General features: G+C 47.8%; 1 protein-coding gene across 2 annotated transcripts; it reads right to left on the minus strand.

Moving 5' to 3' along the window:
• Positions 1 to 3,174: 3,174 nt before the first annotated feature.
• Positions 3,175 to 7,285, minus strand: HEY1 (hes related family bHLH transcription factor with YRPW motif 1). Of its 2 annotated transcripts, XM_032316559.1 has the most exons (5): positions 6,787 to 7,285; positions 6,447 to 6,522; positions 6,237 to 6,320; positions 5,863 to 5,944; positions 3,175 to 4,946 (listed from the first exon to the last, which is right to left on the minus strand). In XM_032316559.1, exons 1-5 carry the CDS (start codon positions 6,873 to 6,875, stop codon positions 4,363 to 4,365), a joined length of 915 nt encoding a protein of 304 aa, XP_032172450.1. In that variant the 5' UTR covers positions 6,876 to 7,285; the 3' UTR covers positions 3,175 to 4,362. The 2 variants fall into 2 exon arrangements, with proteins under 2 accessions (XP_032172450.1, XP_032172451.1); XM_032316560.1 differs by lacking the exons at positions 5,863 to 5,944; positions 6,237 to 6,320; positions 6,447 to 6,522; positions 6,787 to 7,285 and adding an exon at positions 5,395 to 5,851 and having other exon boundaries at positions 3,175 to 4,948.
• Positions 7,286 to 15,999: the final 8,714 nt, after the last annotated feature.

Below are 15,999 nucleotides of genomic sequence, written 5' to 3' on the forward strand. Positions count from 1 at the left end.
TCCCCGCTAACCCCACCCCCACCCCAACAGAGCACTAAAGCATCTGAGTGAAAAGCCCTGCAGTTCATCAAGATCAAGGCAGGCATCATGTTTCAAGTTGAGGTTCAAAACAGCTTGCACTTTGCTGAGACTTCTTACTTCCTGAAATCAGATGGCGCCTTTTAGGGCGACAGTGTGCTGAGTCATGGCGAGCTGCAAACTCACTCTTTCACTGAAGGCCACCACCAGGCTGAGCCCCCATCTTCCTCCTTGGTAGAAAAGGAACACAGGGACCCTGGTGAGGTACCCCTTCAGAAGTAAGTCCTGTGAAGTGACGAGACTCAGAACAAGAAGAATGATTTTTACCTTCTCTCTCCTTGTGGAAATTCAACAATTCAGAAGTAAGAAAAACTCTGCCTCTTACCTTTACAGGATAATCTTAAGAGGAAACCACCTTCTGCTGCCTAATTACCACATTGTTTATGTGAGGTGGGTGTTCGTCCATTAAGCATATTCCTAAACCACGCATGATAAAAATACAAAAATTCTAGCCCTCAGAGAGCCATTCGGATTAGGACCCTAGAAGGTGAGGCCCAGCCCCACCTGCCCAGTCTTAACCTGCAGACAGGCTTTGGTGAGTTAGTTTACCAACCCGTGTAAATTAGCCTGTTTCACATAAATATCAAAAACTGGACATGTTCTTAAAAACTTGAAAGATCTGGCAACACTGGACCAAAATTCCAGCATAGATACCAGTAGTGTGGCCCTTCGGACAGACCTTCAGATAGAAGGTGCCGGAAACACGTGTTCCCTGGGTCGGCACCCACCTGGCTGATGCTCCTGCATCCTTTCCCCCACTAGTGCCTGTCCCCGTGCGTATGTGCCCAGGAACCCCGGCTAGTCCAGCCACTTTAGCTGACAGATGAGGAAAGTGGGGTCCAGAGAATTCTACATTTTAAATTTAAAGGTCATTCCATTAGGTAAAAGCAGAGCAAGAAGCAGAATTTAAGTCCTCTTCCCAAGACATCCCCATTCCCCAGAGCTCTAGTTGTAAGAGAAATTGGGCCACATTTGAAGCAGTGTCTCAGATGATATTAGCTCTGAAGTTGTTTTAATTATAAATCATCACTGGAAACTAATGAAGGCATCAAAGCTGCGATACTGGTATAGACCAGAAGGGCTGGGGAGAAGTATAACTAGGAGATAGAACATTTCCTGGGGGATTTTAAATATAAGTAATCTATATTTAAAATATCATGATTTTAGCAAGTAATGGGGGGGGCTGAACAAAAATCACATCCTAATTTAACTATACTGAACGAATTAGAAATGACACTTCCCAGATTTTTCTTTACAAGTTTTTTTTTAATGCAAGAATTCTACCCTTCTCTTGTTGATGTCATTAATCCCTGGTAATACCTATAATGAAAATAAATGAAAAATTATTGAGACCTTCCAAGATTCTTGGTGATGAATGATATTTTCTTCATAAGGGAAATTTATGGGCCACATTAAAAAATTTTGTTTTCTAGGGGTAGGAATATAATGAATGAAGGTATAGTATCCAAGTACGCTGGCGCGGATGACCCTGAGGTTTATTCTTTTTCTTACTGCATCAATTCGAAATAGAAATCAGTTTTCCTGCATTCCTTGTTCTGCATACCACTGGTGTATCACGATCATTCCATCCTGTTTCCCAGGAATATCCCATTCCATCTGCACCATTTCCAGAAACCTGTCCCCTTGAAGGGGCTTAAAAAGAAAACCAAAATACTTCTTTGGAAGACTTTATGTAATCCTGAAAATGACCCTCCACACCCCCTCCAAACAAAAAGAGACACTTAGTAGCCAAACGAGGATCCACAAGCGGATCCTGACACACACGTGTCACAGGTCCCCAGTGCTCTCCACAGAGCCAGCAACAGGACTGGCTTTACTTCTGACCACTTTAGCAACCCTCTAAGTTTAGGTGCAAGTAAGAGAATCTACAGCAGTCTGAGCACAATGCTGTTCAGTAATGCTTTAATGCCATTTGAAATCACGGTTGCTAAAATTAAACTGACACTTGGCAGAAATTACCGTAACACTTTCTATCATGGCGTCATGAAAGGCAGAAAGTGTCTGCGTGGCACAGGCTGGTGATCAGAACAGAGCAGTGCACTCCAGGAGGGACCAACATGGGAGGCCACGTGGAGAAAGTCTGAGGGGGAGGTTAAATTAGAGACCCACAGTCTCCAAAATCCCTTTGGAGAGACCAGAAGTCGTAGCTCAAGTTCAAAGTCTGAACTTCTCTCTGCCTTCCTGTCATGTTTTAATTAGAGCAGGGAGGAGGAACTCAGCTGTCCGGCAACAAAAAAAAAAGCAGGCTCTGTTGTGTCATCTGCCCAAGTGGGTTTTCTCCCTCTCCTCCCCACCAACCTCAGGATCAAGGTGAACTTGTGCACTGGCAGGGGTGCTTTTAAGGCAACGGAAAGGCACCGTTTTCCCCCTGGGGCCCACACTACTGCCTCTGTTCTGGCAGCATCTTGTTCTAACCTAAAGCACATGTCAGTTTCCTCACTACACAGCTCAGGAGTCCACTGCAGCGAAAGGGTTAAGCAAATTCCTTGCAACAAGACAAGGAAAGACTCCTGGAGCTGTGCAGGTGCAGAATTATAGCCTGCCAGAGCTCATCATGCCCGATTCCCCAGCCCCTGCACCGGGTATCAGAGATAGCAATGCTAGGCTTTTCTTGTTTTCCAGCTTAAAAAAAAAAAAAAGAAAGAAAAAGAAAATGAAACAAATTTTCTGTTCTCTCAGCACAGTACAATGCACACAGTAGATGCTCTCAAAAAAAAAAAAAAAAATTGTTGAGTGGTCAACACGGTGTTCGAAGATTTCATCAGGATTTTCTCCCACCCTGCAACTCCCAGCGTGACTTGAGGCTTCCTAGCCCCCACAGGGCTGGCTCAGGGTGATGGGCCAATGCAACAGTCAAAGGGCTGTGTCTCCTGGTGGGAGTCAGGCCAAAGCTCGGCACCATAATGGAGTCACCTTATTCAGCGCAAATTCACAGAGTTCAGGATTCCATAAATAATGAAGTCATTCGACATAAGAAAACTGGTGGCCAGGCAAAATGAAAAGGAGAGAAAATTTCTTTTCTGAGCCAAGAAAGGGAAAGGCCAAGCAAGGTATGTAAGACATATGCAGCGAACACTTTGTTCTTTTTTTTTTTATTTAGTCACAACACATCAGTACAACAGAGGCCAAACCCAGTTCAGTGGAGGTCGTTTACATTATACCTGCTAAAAGAATAAAGCTGTAAAATGATGCTTTTCTAGCCTGAACCAAATTAAATCAAAAGAAGGCCGGAAAGCCCCTTGAATATCTCAACAACCACATGTCCATGCACCGAAAAGGAAAACACAACACTAACATTTCCAGTTAAAAGAAAACCTAGCAGTTCTGGGAAGAAGTAGGTTATGCATTTAACGGTTTCCACTGGACTGTTCCATTGACCGCTTGCACCCCGAGATCACTTATCCATGTTAACACTTATGAATTTGAGATCCATGAGACTGGAACTTCATTGCATTGCTTGGGGCTGGTGAATGCAGGCATATTCTACGCAATCACCTTCCGTCTCCTCCCCACCAACTCCAAATGAGGATCTGGCCTACAAGTGGCTCTCTCCTCCCTAAGCCAGAACAGCCAAACCCTGGCAGATGTCACCAGTTGGTAATATGGATTCAGGGCCCCTGATGGTGTATACACTCACCTGACTGCCACAGGAGGCAGAGAATGAACTCATCTTCTTTCTTGGATAAAGCTGATCATCTGATTTGTCAACGCTTTGTTCAGAAATATAAAATTCAACATAGATCCTTCCCCCGCCCCCGCAAAGGAATATTATTCATACAACACCTTAATTGTCAAAATATTAACAAATAGCATCATGTTAACATTGAACTTAGTGGTTTGGAAAATTAATTCTAAAAACAGACTTCAACTATACAAGAAGAAAAACAGACCGAAATACTAAATGTTAAAATTCCCCAAACTTTGAGGCAAAAACGGGATCATTCTGAGACAGAGAGGTTTACAAAATAATGAGGCATAGAACAAACCTATTACCAAGTGTTGGTTTATACTCACTATTTCAATTTACTGTTTGGAACAAAATTTAACAACTAGTTTTGTAAAAACTGCTAATACATGACATGATAAAAAAAATTTAAAAAAGAAAAAGTAAACCAACAAACCTTTAGTCTTTCAACAAAATTTATCTGAAAGTGTACCTTTTTCCTTTCTACTGTTACTGACGACTTTAAGGTGATGTTGGCAACAGCCCAGCTCAGCTGGGATTTTAAGTGTTCCCCTCCCTCATTTTATAGCATCAGTTCTTTAAAAAGCTCCGATCTCCGTTCCCCAAGGTCTATAGGGCTTGCCAAGGTTTGCTGCCTGCGTGGGTGCCGAAGGGCTCAGTGCATTGGGAGACAGTAAGTGAAAGGAACCAAAGGAGAAGGGGAAGGCCGACAGGGAAGCCACCGAGGAGAGCAGGGGCGGCGAGAGTTTGGAGGCGGTGGTGACCACAGGGAGCACCGGTCCGAGGCCGCCACTAGGGGGCGCCCGCAAAGCGGGCGCCTCCGGATGCGCCGAAGCCAACCTGCCCTGGTGGTGTGGTTCCGTGGGCGAGGCCGTGGTGCCAGTGTTCCCGTGGCCGTTCTGGGGCAGCAGCAGGGGGTGCGCGACGTGCGGGTGATGTCCGAAGGCGCTCCCCCAGGGAATGTGTCCAAGGCCTGCGTGGGCGCCGCTGGCCGCTTCCCGCTGGGAGGCGTAGTTGTTAAGATGTGAGACCAGTCGAACTCGAAGCGGGTCAGAGGCATCTAGTCCTTCAATGATGCTCAGATAACGGGCAACTTCTGCCAGACACTCCCGAAACCCCAAACTCCTATAGTCCATTGCAAGGGCGTGTGCGTCAAAATAGCCTGAGGGAAAGAACAAAAGAAAAACCTCAAGGCTTTGCTCATTTCTCTGCAGGCCTTCAGTACCAAAGACAGCCCTTCCTAGCAAATAAATACGTACAGCCTTAAAAACGGCATGCACGGGTTCTTATGAAGGTCCAAATATTCGGGAGTCAACCAAAGTCTTCGCATTAATCAACAGGAGAAGTACGTCTTTGCTAATGCAAGTTCAAAGCCCAATTAGAAGCTGCTGAGCAGAAAGTGGAATTATACCCTACCAGCAGATGAAACTATGTTCATTCCTTTAATGTTTTCCCCCAACAACAACAAAAAATACATCAAGGACAGAGAAACCACAGAACAGTGAAATTCATTAGACACACAGATGTAAGTTATCATCATGGAGCTTTTAGGCACTTGGTCCTGAGTAAAGCATTTTCCGGCTGGAGACAGACACACAGACCCTGGTCTCCTATCTTCTGTTAGGTTTTCTCTAATTAACCACAACAGGTTTCTTTCCTCAAGAGTCATGTAGGAGCTTACTTTTTAACGCTGTCGATAAAATAAAGACCATAATACTTTAAAAAAAAAAAAAAAGTCTTTTTCTCAAAATGTCAATAAACAAATGTGGTGAAATCTACCTGATCTTAATCAGGACTGTTACAACTTTAGGGCACCTCTCACATAAAAGGTATTCTCCAAAAGAAGGCACATTAGCTCACTCCGGAAGAGGACTAGAGTGAGGAATTCACTGGAGAATATGTGCATTTGCAAATGCCTTGACCGGCGACTGTACACGCCACACCATTCTCTCCCTACCCCCAAGCCACGCAGCAAAAAAATAAGGCAGCGACTGCACCAAAGCTGGCCTGCAGCGGCTGCTCTTTCCATCCAGAACACTCAGGGCCGCCACTAGACTTGCCACTACAGTGACATGTACCTTTCCCTCCTGCAGTGTGCAGCATTTTCAGGTGATCCACGGTCATCTGGAGGATTTCGGCTTTTTCTAGCTTAGCAGATCCCTAAAGAAGAATATGGCCAAAAAAGAAAAAAAAAAAATTAGTTGGCACCAAGTGCCTTTGGGGGAAAAAATTAAAATAGACACGCATGTATATGCTCTCTAAATCATAAAAGTACAAACTAAAGCAAAATGGGTTGTCTTCGCAAAATATGTTGGAATCCGTATGTGATTCATCTCTAGCACAAGCAATATGGTTATTTTTCGAGACACAGATGAGGTTCAGATTAATGAGGGTAAGGATTCCAAAGGTGTGGACAGCTACGGTGAGAGCTCTACGCACTTTTCTCCATTACCTGCTTCTCAAAGGCACTGGGTACCAGCCGCCTTAGCTCAGACAAACTGTTATTAATCCGGTCCCGTCGGCGCTTCTCGATGATCTGTAGAAAGCAGGCAAAACAAAGGGGGATATTTCCATCAAGACTGTAAATTTCAAAATGAAGCAAGGTAGTTCTTTCCATTAATTAATAACAAAACAAAACAAGAAGCACTGTAAAGAGACTCACGCCTCTTCGTCTTTTCCTGGCCAAGATCTGTGAAGATGTAGTTGGGGACATGGAACCTAGAGCCGAACTCAAGTTTCTGAATGAAGGGAGGGAAAAAAAAACAAGAATCGCTGTTAAGCGAGGGGAGGTGATATGAGGGGTCTCCCCCACGCCCTCCCCGCACTCAAGGCTGTTTTGGCAACTTGGGTTTGGAAGCGCTTCGGGGGTCCTTCACCCCGGACGGCGGCCGGACCAAGATGCGCAGAGGTCAGCGGAGGGCACCGACGTGCCCCGGCCCTCGCCCGCTGTCACCGCGGCCAGCCGACGCTCGCCTCCTTCCGCGCGGCCGCGGCCAACTCACCCATTCTCATCCGCACTCTCCTTTTCCACTTCGATGGTCTCGTCCAGCTCGCTATCCGAGGAGCTGTACTCGGGGTGGGCTCGCTTCATGCTGGCTGCGTGGGGGCTGCGGGGGAGGTTGGCGCGGCGGGCAGGGAGGAGTTAACAGCAGCGGCGCCTCTCCGCGCTCGGGGGCTCGCGTTCTGCACACACTGATCCCGCTCACGCTCAGCCTCCGGTTAAAATTCAACCATCCCTTTCCCACGCTGCGCCCCTACTCAGGTCCCGGGGGAGGGCAGGAGGGGTGGAGGAGGCGGGCGAGGGGGCGGAGGGGCGGGGCGGCGGCTCCAGGGCAACAGCCTCCCCTCCGCCAACCGGCTTCTCGCTCCGTTGATTGGCAGCCGCTCCGGGGAGGGACCAGAACGAGGCTCAGGGCGAGGGCGAACCCCGCCCCCGCCCTCCACGCCGGCCCCTGCCCGGCGGCGGTGCGTCGGCTCCGCGGGGGCTCCGCTGGGTCTCTGCTGCGGGCGGGGGCAGAGGAGGCGCGGGCGGCTGTGGGCCGGCGGCGGGCAGGCGGGGGAGGCCGGGCCGGGACACAAGCCCGCCGGCGGCCGCGGCCCCGCCCCGCCCCGCGCGCCCCGATTGGCCTGGACGCACGCCAGGGCCGCGCCTGCAGCGCCGCCGGTGAGCCGCACGCGCCGCGGGCCGTGGGAAAGTGCCGGCGCCACGGCCGCCAGCCAATCCGGGCGGCCGGCGGCGGCGACGGCGGCCGCGCTGGCGGCGGCGGCGGCGGCGCTGGGCGTCCGCATGAATGGAGAAGAATGGGCAGGCGGGGGAGCGGGGCCGCGCGAGGGCGCGCCGGCGGAGGCTGGGCGGCCGCGGGCCGGGCCCCCCGTGTGAACCTGTAATCGGAGCCCGGGCGCCGGGCGGCCCCGGAAACCGCCGCCCTGCGCCGCGGTAAATCTCGGCTGCGGGGCCACCCGTGCCCGGCGGCGGGAGGCGCGCGCCGCTGGCGGAGCCGGGCCCGATGCACCTGGCCGGGTGGCGCGCCGGCCGCTCCGTGGGGGCTGCAGGGCGCCGGCGGGGAGCAGAGCCCATGCACCGCCGCAGTGGCCACCAGCAAGACGTGGTTTCTGGGGATGTCGTTTTTCGTTTTGGGGGTGGACCGTGTCCCCACATGCAGCCAGCCTAGCTTCTGCAGGGCTTCCCATCCTCCAGAGTGGAATGAGTACCCTGTGCATCTAATTTCCGGCCAAGTGGAACGCTTGTTTTCTCGGCTGACTAGGTGGAAAAAAAAAAAAAAAAAAGACCCCTGGGGATATCCATTATGGTTTTTTGTTGTTTTTTGTTTTTTGTTTTTTGTTTTTTGTTTTTCTGTTGTTGTTTTTTGTTTCCAGGCTTTGGCGGCCAGATCTCTCAGCGGGCGACAGGGTGGCGGGGCTGGGCATTTGCGTCTGAGGCCGCCCTCTCTGCGGGAATGCACGTCTCTGACCCTTACACACACGCGCGCGTACACACACACACACACACAGACACCACATCTCCGGCTTGGGTTCTTGGCGTGTACGGGGATCTCTGCGAAGCTACCCAAGTCCTCCAGAAGATACTGGGGGAGAAAATTGTGTATCTCTGGCCTGATGCCCTATTTGAGGATTTGTGGAAGCAGCCGGATGGGTGTTTTGAATTTGGAAATCCAGGGTTCTCTATCCCTTACAAAGGAGCAGAGCAATTGGTATTCCCCTCAGGTCCGTTCTTTGGCTGCTGACCTTGCAGTCCTGTCACTGAAGGAGCACTTGATAGATACTGAGGATAAGAAACATTTTCTCACTTTTGCAAATATCTTCACCGTTTCTGTCGCTGTTCAGTTAGTGAGTCATGAGCCCAGTGCCATCTTAACACATTTGAGGCGCCACATCCTAATAGGTGTGTTGGATTTTAACCCCTCATCTCCACACACATATTATTCCACCTCCAGGCTCCCACTGAACTCTTGTTTCACTTCAACTTCACCTCCAGGCCCTCACTCCTTTTCCTGGTCTCCTCTGCTTCCCTCTCTAGGCTGGGTCCCTCCCTCAAGCCATGTTGGATTTTTTTTCTTGCCCTTGTGGCCTGATATCCCCCCACATGCCACCTGTCAGTTGTCCACCCAAGATCAACCGCATTTTCTGCTTACTCTGCCCAGACGCACAGGTAACAGCTCTTTGGGGGTTGACAGAGGTTCAGCCTCCCAAACTCCTTTCCAACCTCCACAGTCTTCAGTCAGTCCTATCGTTCACTGCCACCTGCCTCTTCCCTCACCCCCAGAACCTGATGGTCCAGGCATAGGAAACCCTCCACCACTCCCCTCTGCCGTCCAGAAGTCCCTCTCGCATTCAGTTTCTTCCCCCCACCCCAGAAATTAGTGTGACTCCTCCCTCTCTGTGATTCCGTGGTTCCCAGCCTCTGGAGTCTACAGAAAGTGAGACTTTCCTGCTTTGGCCCATTCATGCTGCCTTGCAGGGGCATAGGCGGGCTGCAGATAGATGGGCAAGAGGAAGGGACAACCTTGGGATTGAGGATTCCTGATTCCACACGACTACCTAGGCAAATTATTTCTCTCACATTCACTATTACTTTTTGTCAAAAATGAGGTTTACATTAAAGCATTACCTTTCTCTTGCTTCTCAATCCTGACTCTCATTTACTCATCCATCCAACTAATACTGAGGTCTTCTGTGTGCGGGGCCCTGTGCTAGCGCTTGAGAATGCAGTGGTGACCCAAGAGTGGTATGGCCACTGCCTTTCTAGAACTCACATCCTCCTCTGGGGAAAGGGTAGGATGGGGGAGCTAGACAATGAACAGGTGAAATCGCTGTAGATGTGCTAATGCTCGAAAGCACCTTGAAATACAAGGGGGTCAAGATATGCCATGAGGTCTGGAAAGGACTTTTCTGAGCTTGGGAAGGCACTTAACTAGGCGGTTCAGTTAGAGCCACCAAAGAAATGGCTGAGGTCCTGCCATGGGTAGCAGAATCATGGGAGAGAGTTGGACTGAGAGTATGAGGCCGAGTTTTCTGCCACCTGCACACTGGAGGGGATTTATCCCTGGAGGCCTTGAGTAAAGCAGGGCTGTAAACTTCTTAGCAGTCCCCTGAGCAAGACACAACCTGCAAAAGCGACCCACTCTCCAACCCAAGGGGGGCTGCCTAGACCTGGCCCCTCAGGAAAGGGCCTTTTTCCAAAGAGGGAGTATTTTTCATAGTCCACCTGTCCTGTGGTAGCAGCCTCTCCAGATTTGCACACAAGCCCATCTCCTGGTCTGTCTGTGGAATCTGGGTTTATTGACTCACTTATATCCAGCGCGTTGCCTTTCTCTGTGTTCTCTTGCAGAAGGGATGCTCCAGACACGTTGGAAGGTATAGGTGCTCCGTATTTTGGAATTCACTCACAAGGCCAGGCTTAGGTTGGGCCTTCCCACAGTTGAACCAGTGAGACTGCCAGAGGGAAAGAGCCCATCCTCAAACTCCAAGTTCCAGCATTTCTGGATGAAAGAGCTTTACGGGTGGCCAACTGGCTGGAAGCGACACAAACAGTGGCTGGGTAGGGAACTGCCCAGGAAAAAGCCCTGAATCTTCAGTTGTCTATTCATCAGTGGTTTGGCTACAACTAAATCTTCAGTTGTCTATTCATCAGTGGTTTGGCCACTGTCAAGGTCCCTACCTGAGTGTCCAAATGAGGCCCTTTTTCTCAGTTTGCTAGGGAGCACAGGCGATCTTGACTGTAAGTGCTAGAAATGGTATACAGGAAGGCAAGAGACTATACCAGCACCCCCCCAAAAAGAGAGGGGCTGCTTCACTCTGGTCTTTTAGGCAAGTTGCTTCTTTATCCAGGCTGAAGCAAAACACCTTTGTTAAAACCACTTTCAGGTGAAGTCAGCCAGTGTTGGACACATCTGAGTCTTGCTTATGTAGTCACTTGCCACACTTGTATAAAGCCCCAACTGTGTGCTGGGCACTAAGCCAGGCTTGGAGCAACGAGCGGAAAAGCCCACAGTCTTCATCGAGCTGCTCACACGAGGGTGTGGTAAAGATTCCGTCAGACTAGCCTTAGCCCCACAACATTGAGCAAGTTACTCAGCCTCTTTAAACCCCGATTCTCGTATCTGTAAAATGGGGATATTCATAATAGTGATTTTCCGGTGTCATTTTATATAAGATCAGGTCTATCAAGCATTTTAATGGTGCTTGGCCAAGAGGAAGCAAGCACTTAATAAACAGTTGCCGTCTTTATGAGCTATTAATATGCCTGATTCACCAATGAGTAAAACTGAGCACCGGGTTACCCCTCGGTTTTCTTCTGATGCTCTGTTACACATCTAATGAGGCTGAAAGGAGGAAAGAATTATTACCTAGTAATTGGATATATTAAAAACAATCTCTGGAAGGGCACCTGGGTGGCTCAGTGGGTTAAGCCTCTTCCTTCAGCTCAGGTCATGATCTCAGGGTCCTGGGATGGAACCCGCATCAGGTTCTCTGCTCGGCGGAGAGCCTGCTTTTCCCTCTCTCTCTGCCTGCCACTCTGCCTACTTGTGATTTTTCTCTCTCTGTCAAACAAAAAACAAAAAACAATTAAAAAAAAAAAAACAGTCTCTGGAAAGTAATATCCTTTAAAGATGACAAGAAAGAACCTGTGCATTTTGCTAAGAGCACTAGAATATTTTGAGTAGAGCTTGAAATAAGCATCTGCTATTCATTATTAGTGAAAGTTGTGTTTTTTGAGTTTCTTATTAAGGAACATCCCCAAGCCCGCGGTGCTATAAATGTGTGCATAAATAAGTTGCATACTTAGGGAGTTCAGAGATGGCTCCTTTAGGAGAACACCCCAAATCAGAAACCGCAAAACAAGAGTCGCCCAAAACTGTTATACCGAAATTTTGACCAAACGCCAGTTTCCCTCTGTGTCTCATTCTCGCTGCTTTCTGTGGCTGCTGCCTCAAACGCCAGATTGCTTTGTGGCCTGTCATGCCACGCAAAAGCGCATTTCCACTATCAACCCCCCTAATTGAGGTCAGATGTAAGACGCCTTGGTGTTCGCCCCGGGGGGGAATTGCTTAATTGGAAACCCAGCAGGCAGCCGTGGGTCCATGGGGAGAGGAGGCTTCCAAGCTGCCTGCTGGGGTTAAGGGACCCTTTCCTAGCTCTGCGCCCTTGAGCCCACCTCTTTCCTCCCAACCTGTTTCCTCATCCATAAATAAGAATAATCCCTCCGCTTTGGTTCTGTTTCGTTTTGGTTTTTTTGAAAGGGAAAACGAGACAAGCATTTTGTAAAATGCTGCACACGTGTTATGTCTCATGCTTGTGAGTTATGATGATGATGGTGGTGGTGGTTGTAACACGGGCTGCTCCTCCGGAGCTCTGCCGGGCTACCTAGGAGAATGCTTCTGTAAACTCTCCTTGCTCCCGCCAGAGAATTTCCTCCAGGAGGAGCCACTCTGTCTTTCAAAGGTGGGGGGGAGGGGTATTTAAAATGCTAAAGTGCATTTCACAGACCATTAATCTCTCAAGACTCTGTAAATAGAAGAATCTGTTTTCAAATACATCGGGGAAATTCTTGGAGATCTCGGGGCACGGGAGAGAGAATGGCTCTGAGAAGTCCTTAGTAAGGGACCCTCATGGACATGTGTCTAACTCAGCACTTCCCCAACTTTGGACCCATAAGAAAATTAAGCATAAGTGAAAAGCAACTTAATAAAAAGTATTGTTGAGTTCTGGTTATATAATTTCTGCTTTGAAAGTTCTTTGCTAACTACTCTGTGAGACCAATTCTTTCTAGAAATTTATAAAAACTTTTTTTTTTCCAATATGGAACACGCATTTGTGTGCTATTCTTGTGCTGGGGCCATGCTAATCTTTCTACATAAATTCTTTGTAATAGCAGACATTTTAATGACACTTACCATATGCCAGGCACAGTTTTAAAAACCTTTTCTATAATGATTTGAATCCTCACACTAAACCAGGAAGGAGGAATTATTATTTTTCTTGGTTTTCACGGAAGAAGATAGGAAATTTGCCCAAAATCGTATCTGACTCCGTTAGGGGTTTGATTCCATGACGCCCTCTTTGCCTCAAAGAGTAATTTCCAGAGTATTCTTTCCTCCATTGAAATGCCTCAAATAGTAATTTACAACACAGTTTTTGCAAAGTAATTCAAGTACTAACTTGTAATATATTCTTTTCATTATTTAAAGAATTCATCTACTTTTTATTTCCAGACTTTCAAGACAGATCTGGATATAATTGCGATCAAACTTAAGGTGTCACAAAAGCAAGTTTGCGGACTCTCAAACTTGTGTTTGTGGACACCTCTGAACCTGCACCCAGTTACCTTCAGTGGAAGGGAAGGCTTGTGATCCTAGACGCCGAAAGGCTCACAGGGAGGCCACAGTGAGGTCTGCAACTTCACTGGACCCCACGTATTCCATAATTCAGCATTTCTGCATTCATAGATACTTATTACAAATAAGTCTTCGATGATTTTAAATTATCAAAATGCAAAGTGTGGCAGGAGGTACCAGGTGAGCCCCCAATCAGAACTCACAGACTCTGTCTTTGAAAATAGCAGGCTTAAAAAAAAAAAAAAATAGCAGGTTGCTAACCTCCTAGCTTGTCTGTATTCCTGAACTGATAAACACTGGAGCTTTGGTTTTAAATGGAAAGGAATGTTGTTGAGTGTTTTTGGTTTACTTGCATTTCAATTTAGGGGCCCAGGGCAGAGGTGAGGAAGAAGAGAAGAGCTGAGGGGATTGACTTTGAGTCTCAGAAGAGAGAAGGATTAGGACCCAAAGCTGAAGGAGTGGTTTGTGTGATTACTCTGGGTGAAAAAATAATGCTGACCAGCACCCCAGTGACAACATGATTCAGCCTGGGACAGGGTCACTCTGCAACCTGCACCCACCCCTCCATGCACACTTAACCACCAAATGGCTGTAAGTGTGCGGGGTAATACGGGGTAATGTACCAGCGGGGAGACTAGGAGCTCGGCAAGGCAGAGGCTTAAGGAGGCCCCGGCAGTGATGAACTCAGTCCTAAATATCAAGGAGGCACGGCCCAGGTAGGGCTGAGTACTTAGAAAGGGGTGAAAATCTGACAGGCAGGAAGGGTTACATCTGGGTTTTGATGTGACTTTGTTTATACTCCAAGGCTAATGGGGCCAGGCAACATTCCAATTACAAGAGCGAAAATGAAGTGAAAGATATTTGGATATGATCCCTCCATGTACTGAATTATGTCCCCCCAAATTTCATATGTTGAAGCCCTAATGATATTCGGAGATGGGGCCCTTAGAAAGTAGTTGGGGTTTTTGTTGTTATTGCTTTTTGGGATTTTGGGAGTTGGGCAGAGAGACTCTGAAGTGGGCTCTGTGCCCAAGGCAGAGCTTGACACAGGGCTCGATCTCATGACCCTGACATGGTGACCTGGGCAGAAATCAAAGAGTTGGATGCTTAACTGACTGAGCCACCCACGTGACACAGCAGTAGTTAGGTTTAAATGAGGTCACAGAGTGGGGCCCTCATGATGGGATTAGTGCCCTTAGAAGAGACACCAGAGAGCTTGCTCTCTCTCTGCTGTGTGAGGACACATTAAGAAGGCAGCATTCTGCAAACCAGGAACTGTGAAAAAATAAATCTGTGTTGTTTAAGCCACCCAATATATGGTATTTTGCTACAGCAGCCCAAACTGAGTAAACTCCTATTTCAAAATTTATAGAATGTTAATATATATCTCTGTAGGTAGGCATTTCTATTATAGATGTGTTCTGTTCCACAGCTTTGAGAATCTATTTTCCTTCTCAGTAACTGAAAGAGCTAAACAAAAGGCTTTTACAAATGTTTCTACTTAAAAGGTCCCATTTTATAGCATCAAAGATATATTTCTATTTTTCTTTTTTTTTCTTTAAGTTTTTATTTACTTGAGAGAGAGAGAGAATGAGAAAGAGCATGAGAGGGGGGAGGGTCAGAGGGAGAGGTAGACTCCCCGCTAAGCAGGGAGCCCGATATGGGACTAGATCCTGGGACTCCAGGAGTGTGGAGTGTGACCTAAGCAACTCAACCAACTCAGCCACCCAGGTGCCCATATTTCTATTTTTCAGGGACTTTTCTTTTTAGAACACCTTATTAATTATAAGTTAATGAGATCAGATTAAGTATTTATCCCCCAAATGGCAAAGGGCTTAGTTTTTCTGGTTAGTATCACCATTTTTTTTTAAAGATTTTATTTATTTGACAGAGAGAGAGGGAGAGAGCACAAGCATGGGGAGCGGCAAAGGGAGAGGCAGGCTCCCCACTGAGCAAGGAGCCTGCTGCAGGACTCAATCCGAGGGCACTGGGACCATGACTTGAGCCAAAGGCAGATGCTTAACAGACCGAGCCACCCAGGAGCCCCAAATCTTTTAAAATCATAGTAAGTTATTCCGTCCCCTAGACTACCCACAAAGCAGGGAGCCTGACTGGGGGCTCAATCCAAGGACCCTAGGACCATGACCTGATGCAAAGGCAGATGCCCAACCGACTGAGCCACCCAGGTGCCCTTGTATCACCATTTAACAAGAGCTTGGGTTTTCAGTCTGGAATCTTCCTTCCCATCCCTCTCCTTTTTGAGATACTCATCAAATGACAATGAAATGAAGAGATGGTTCATCTCTGCTGCAAGTTCGCCCTGTAGAGAACTACTGAGCCTCTCACCGGCACATGAGACACAGGAACCCAGGAAGGCCTTCTACCTCCTCTTGCCATGTCATACGAAATCCCCAGAAGTGGGACGGAGGTTTCCTCTGGCCGGTCTAGCAACTATGGCCATCCCTCTGTGAACGACCTTCTGGACTGCAGCGGGCAGATCACTCATCCCCCCGAAAGTGCCCTCTGGAGTTCTCCAACTTGTTTCCTCAGATTTTCATAAAATGTACAATTGAATAAGTTTTTCTTTTACCATCTAAAGACGCTATAAAATATTTAACAATTTTGGCTGTTTGGGCTTTCTGTTCATTACACTGCATTCAGTAATTACAATACAAAGTATATAGAGTCAAGTTAATGTACTTTTTCCACTGGGGGAAAAAAACAATAGAAACAGAAAGATGAGTTGGCAGAATTTTTCATAGGGTTTAACATATGCCAGAATTTTTGAAAAGCAGAATTTATTTGGCTCTTAAGGAGCTTGATTTGTCTTTGCTTCTATGAGCTGTCACCCGTCACAAC

The sequence above is a fragment of the Mustela erminea genome, chromosome 16, assembly GCF_009829155.1.
Source record: "Mustela erminea isolate mMusErm1 chromosome 16, mMusErm1.Pri, whole genome shotgun sequence".
NCBI lineage: Eukaryota > Metazoa > Chordata > Mammalia > Carnivora > Mustelidae > Mustela > Mustela erminea.

Coding starts and splice junctions, on each gene's coding strand:
- HEY1 (XM_032316559.1), bottom strand. CDS start 6,875: ATGAAGCGAGCCCACCCCGAGTACAGCTCCTCGGATAGCGAGCTGGAC. Junction 6,321..6,446: donor CCAGGAAAAGACGAAGAGGC/GTGAGTCTCTTT, acceptor TGCTTTCTACAG/ATCATCGAGAAGCGCCGACG. Junction 4,947..5,862: donor GCACACTGCAGGAGGGAAAG/GTACATGTCACT, acceptor TCTTTCCCTCAG/GCTATTTTGACGCACACGCC.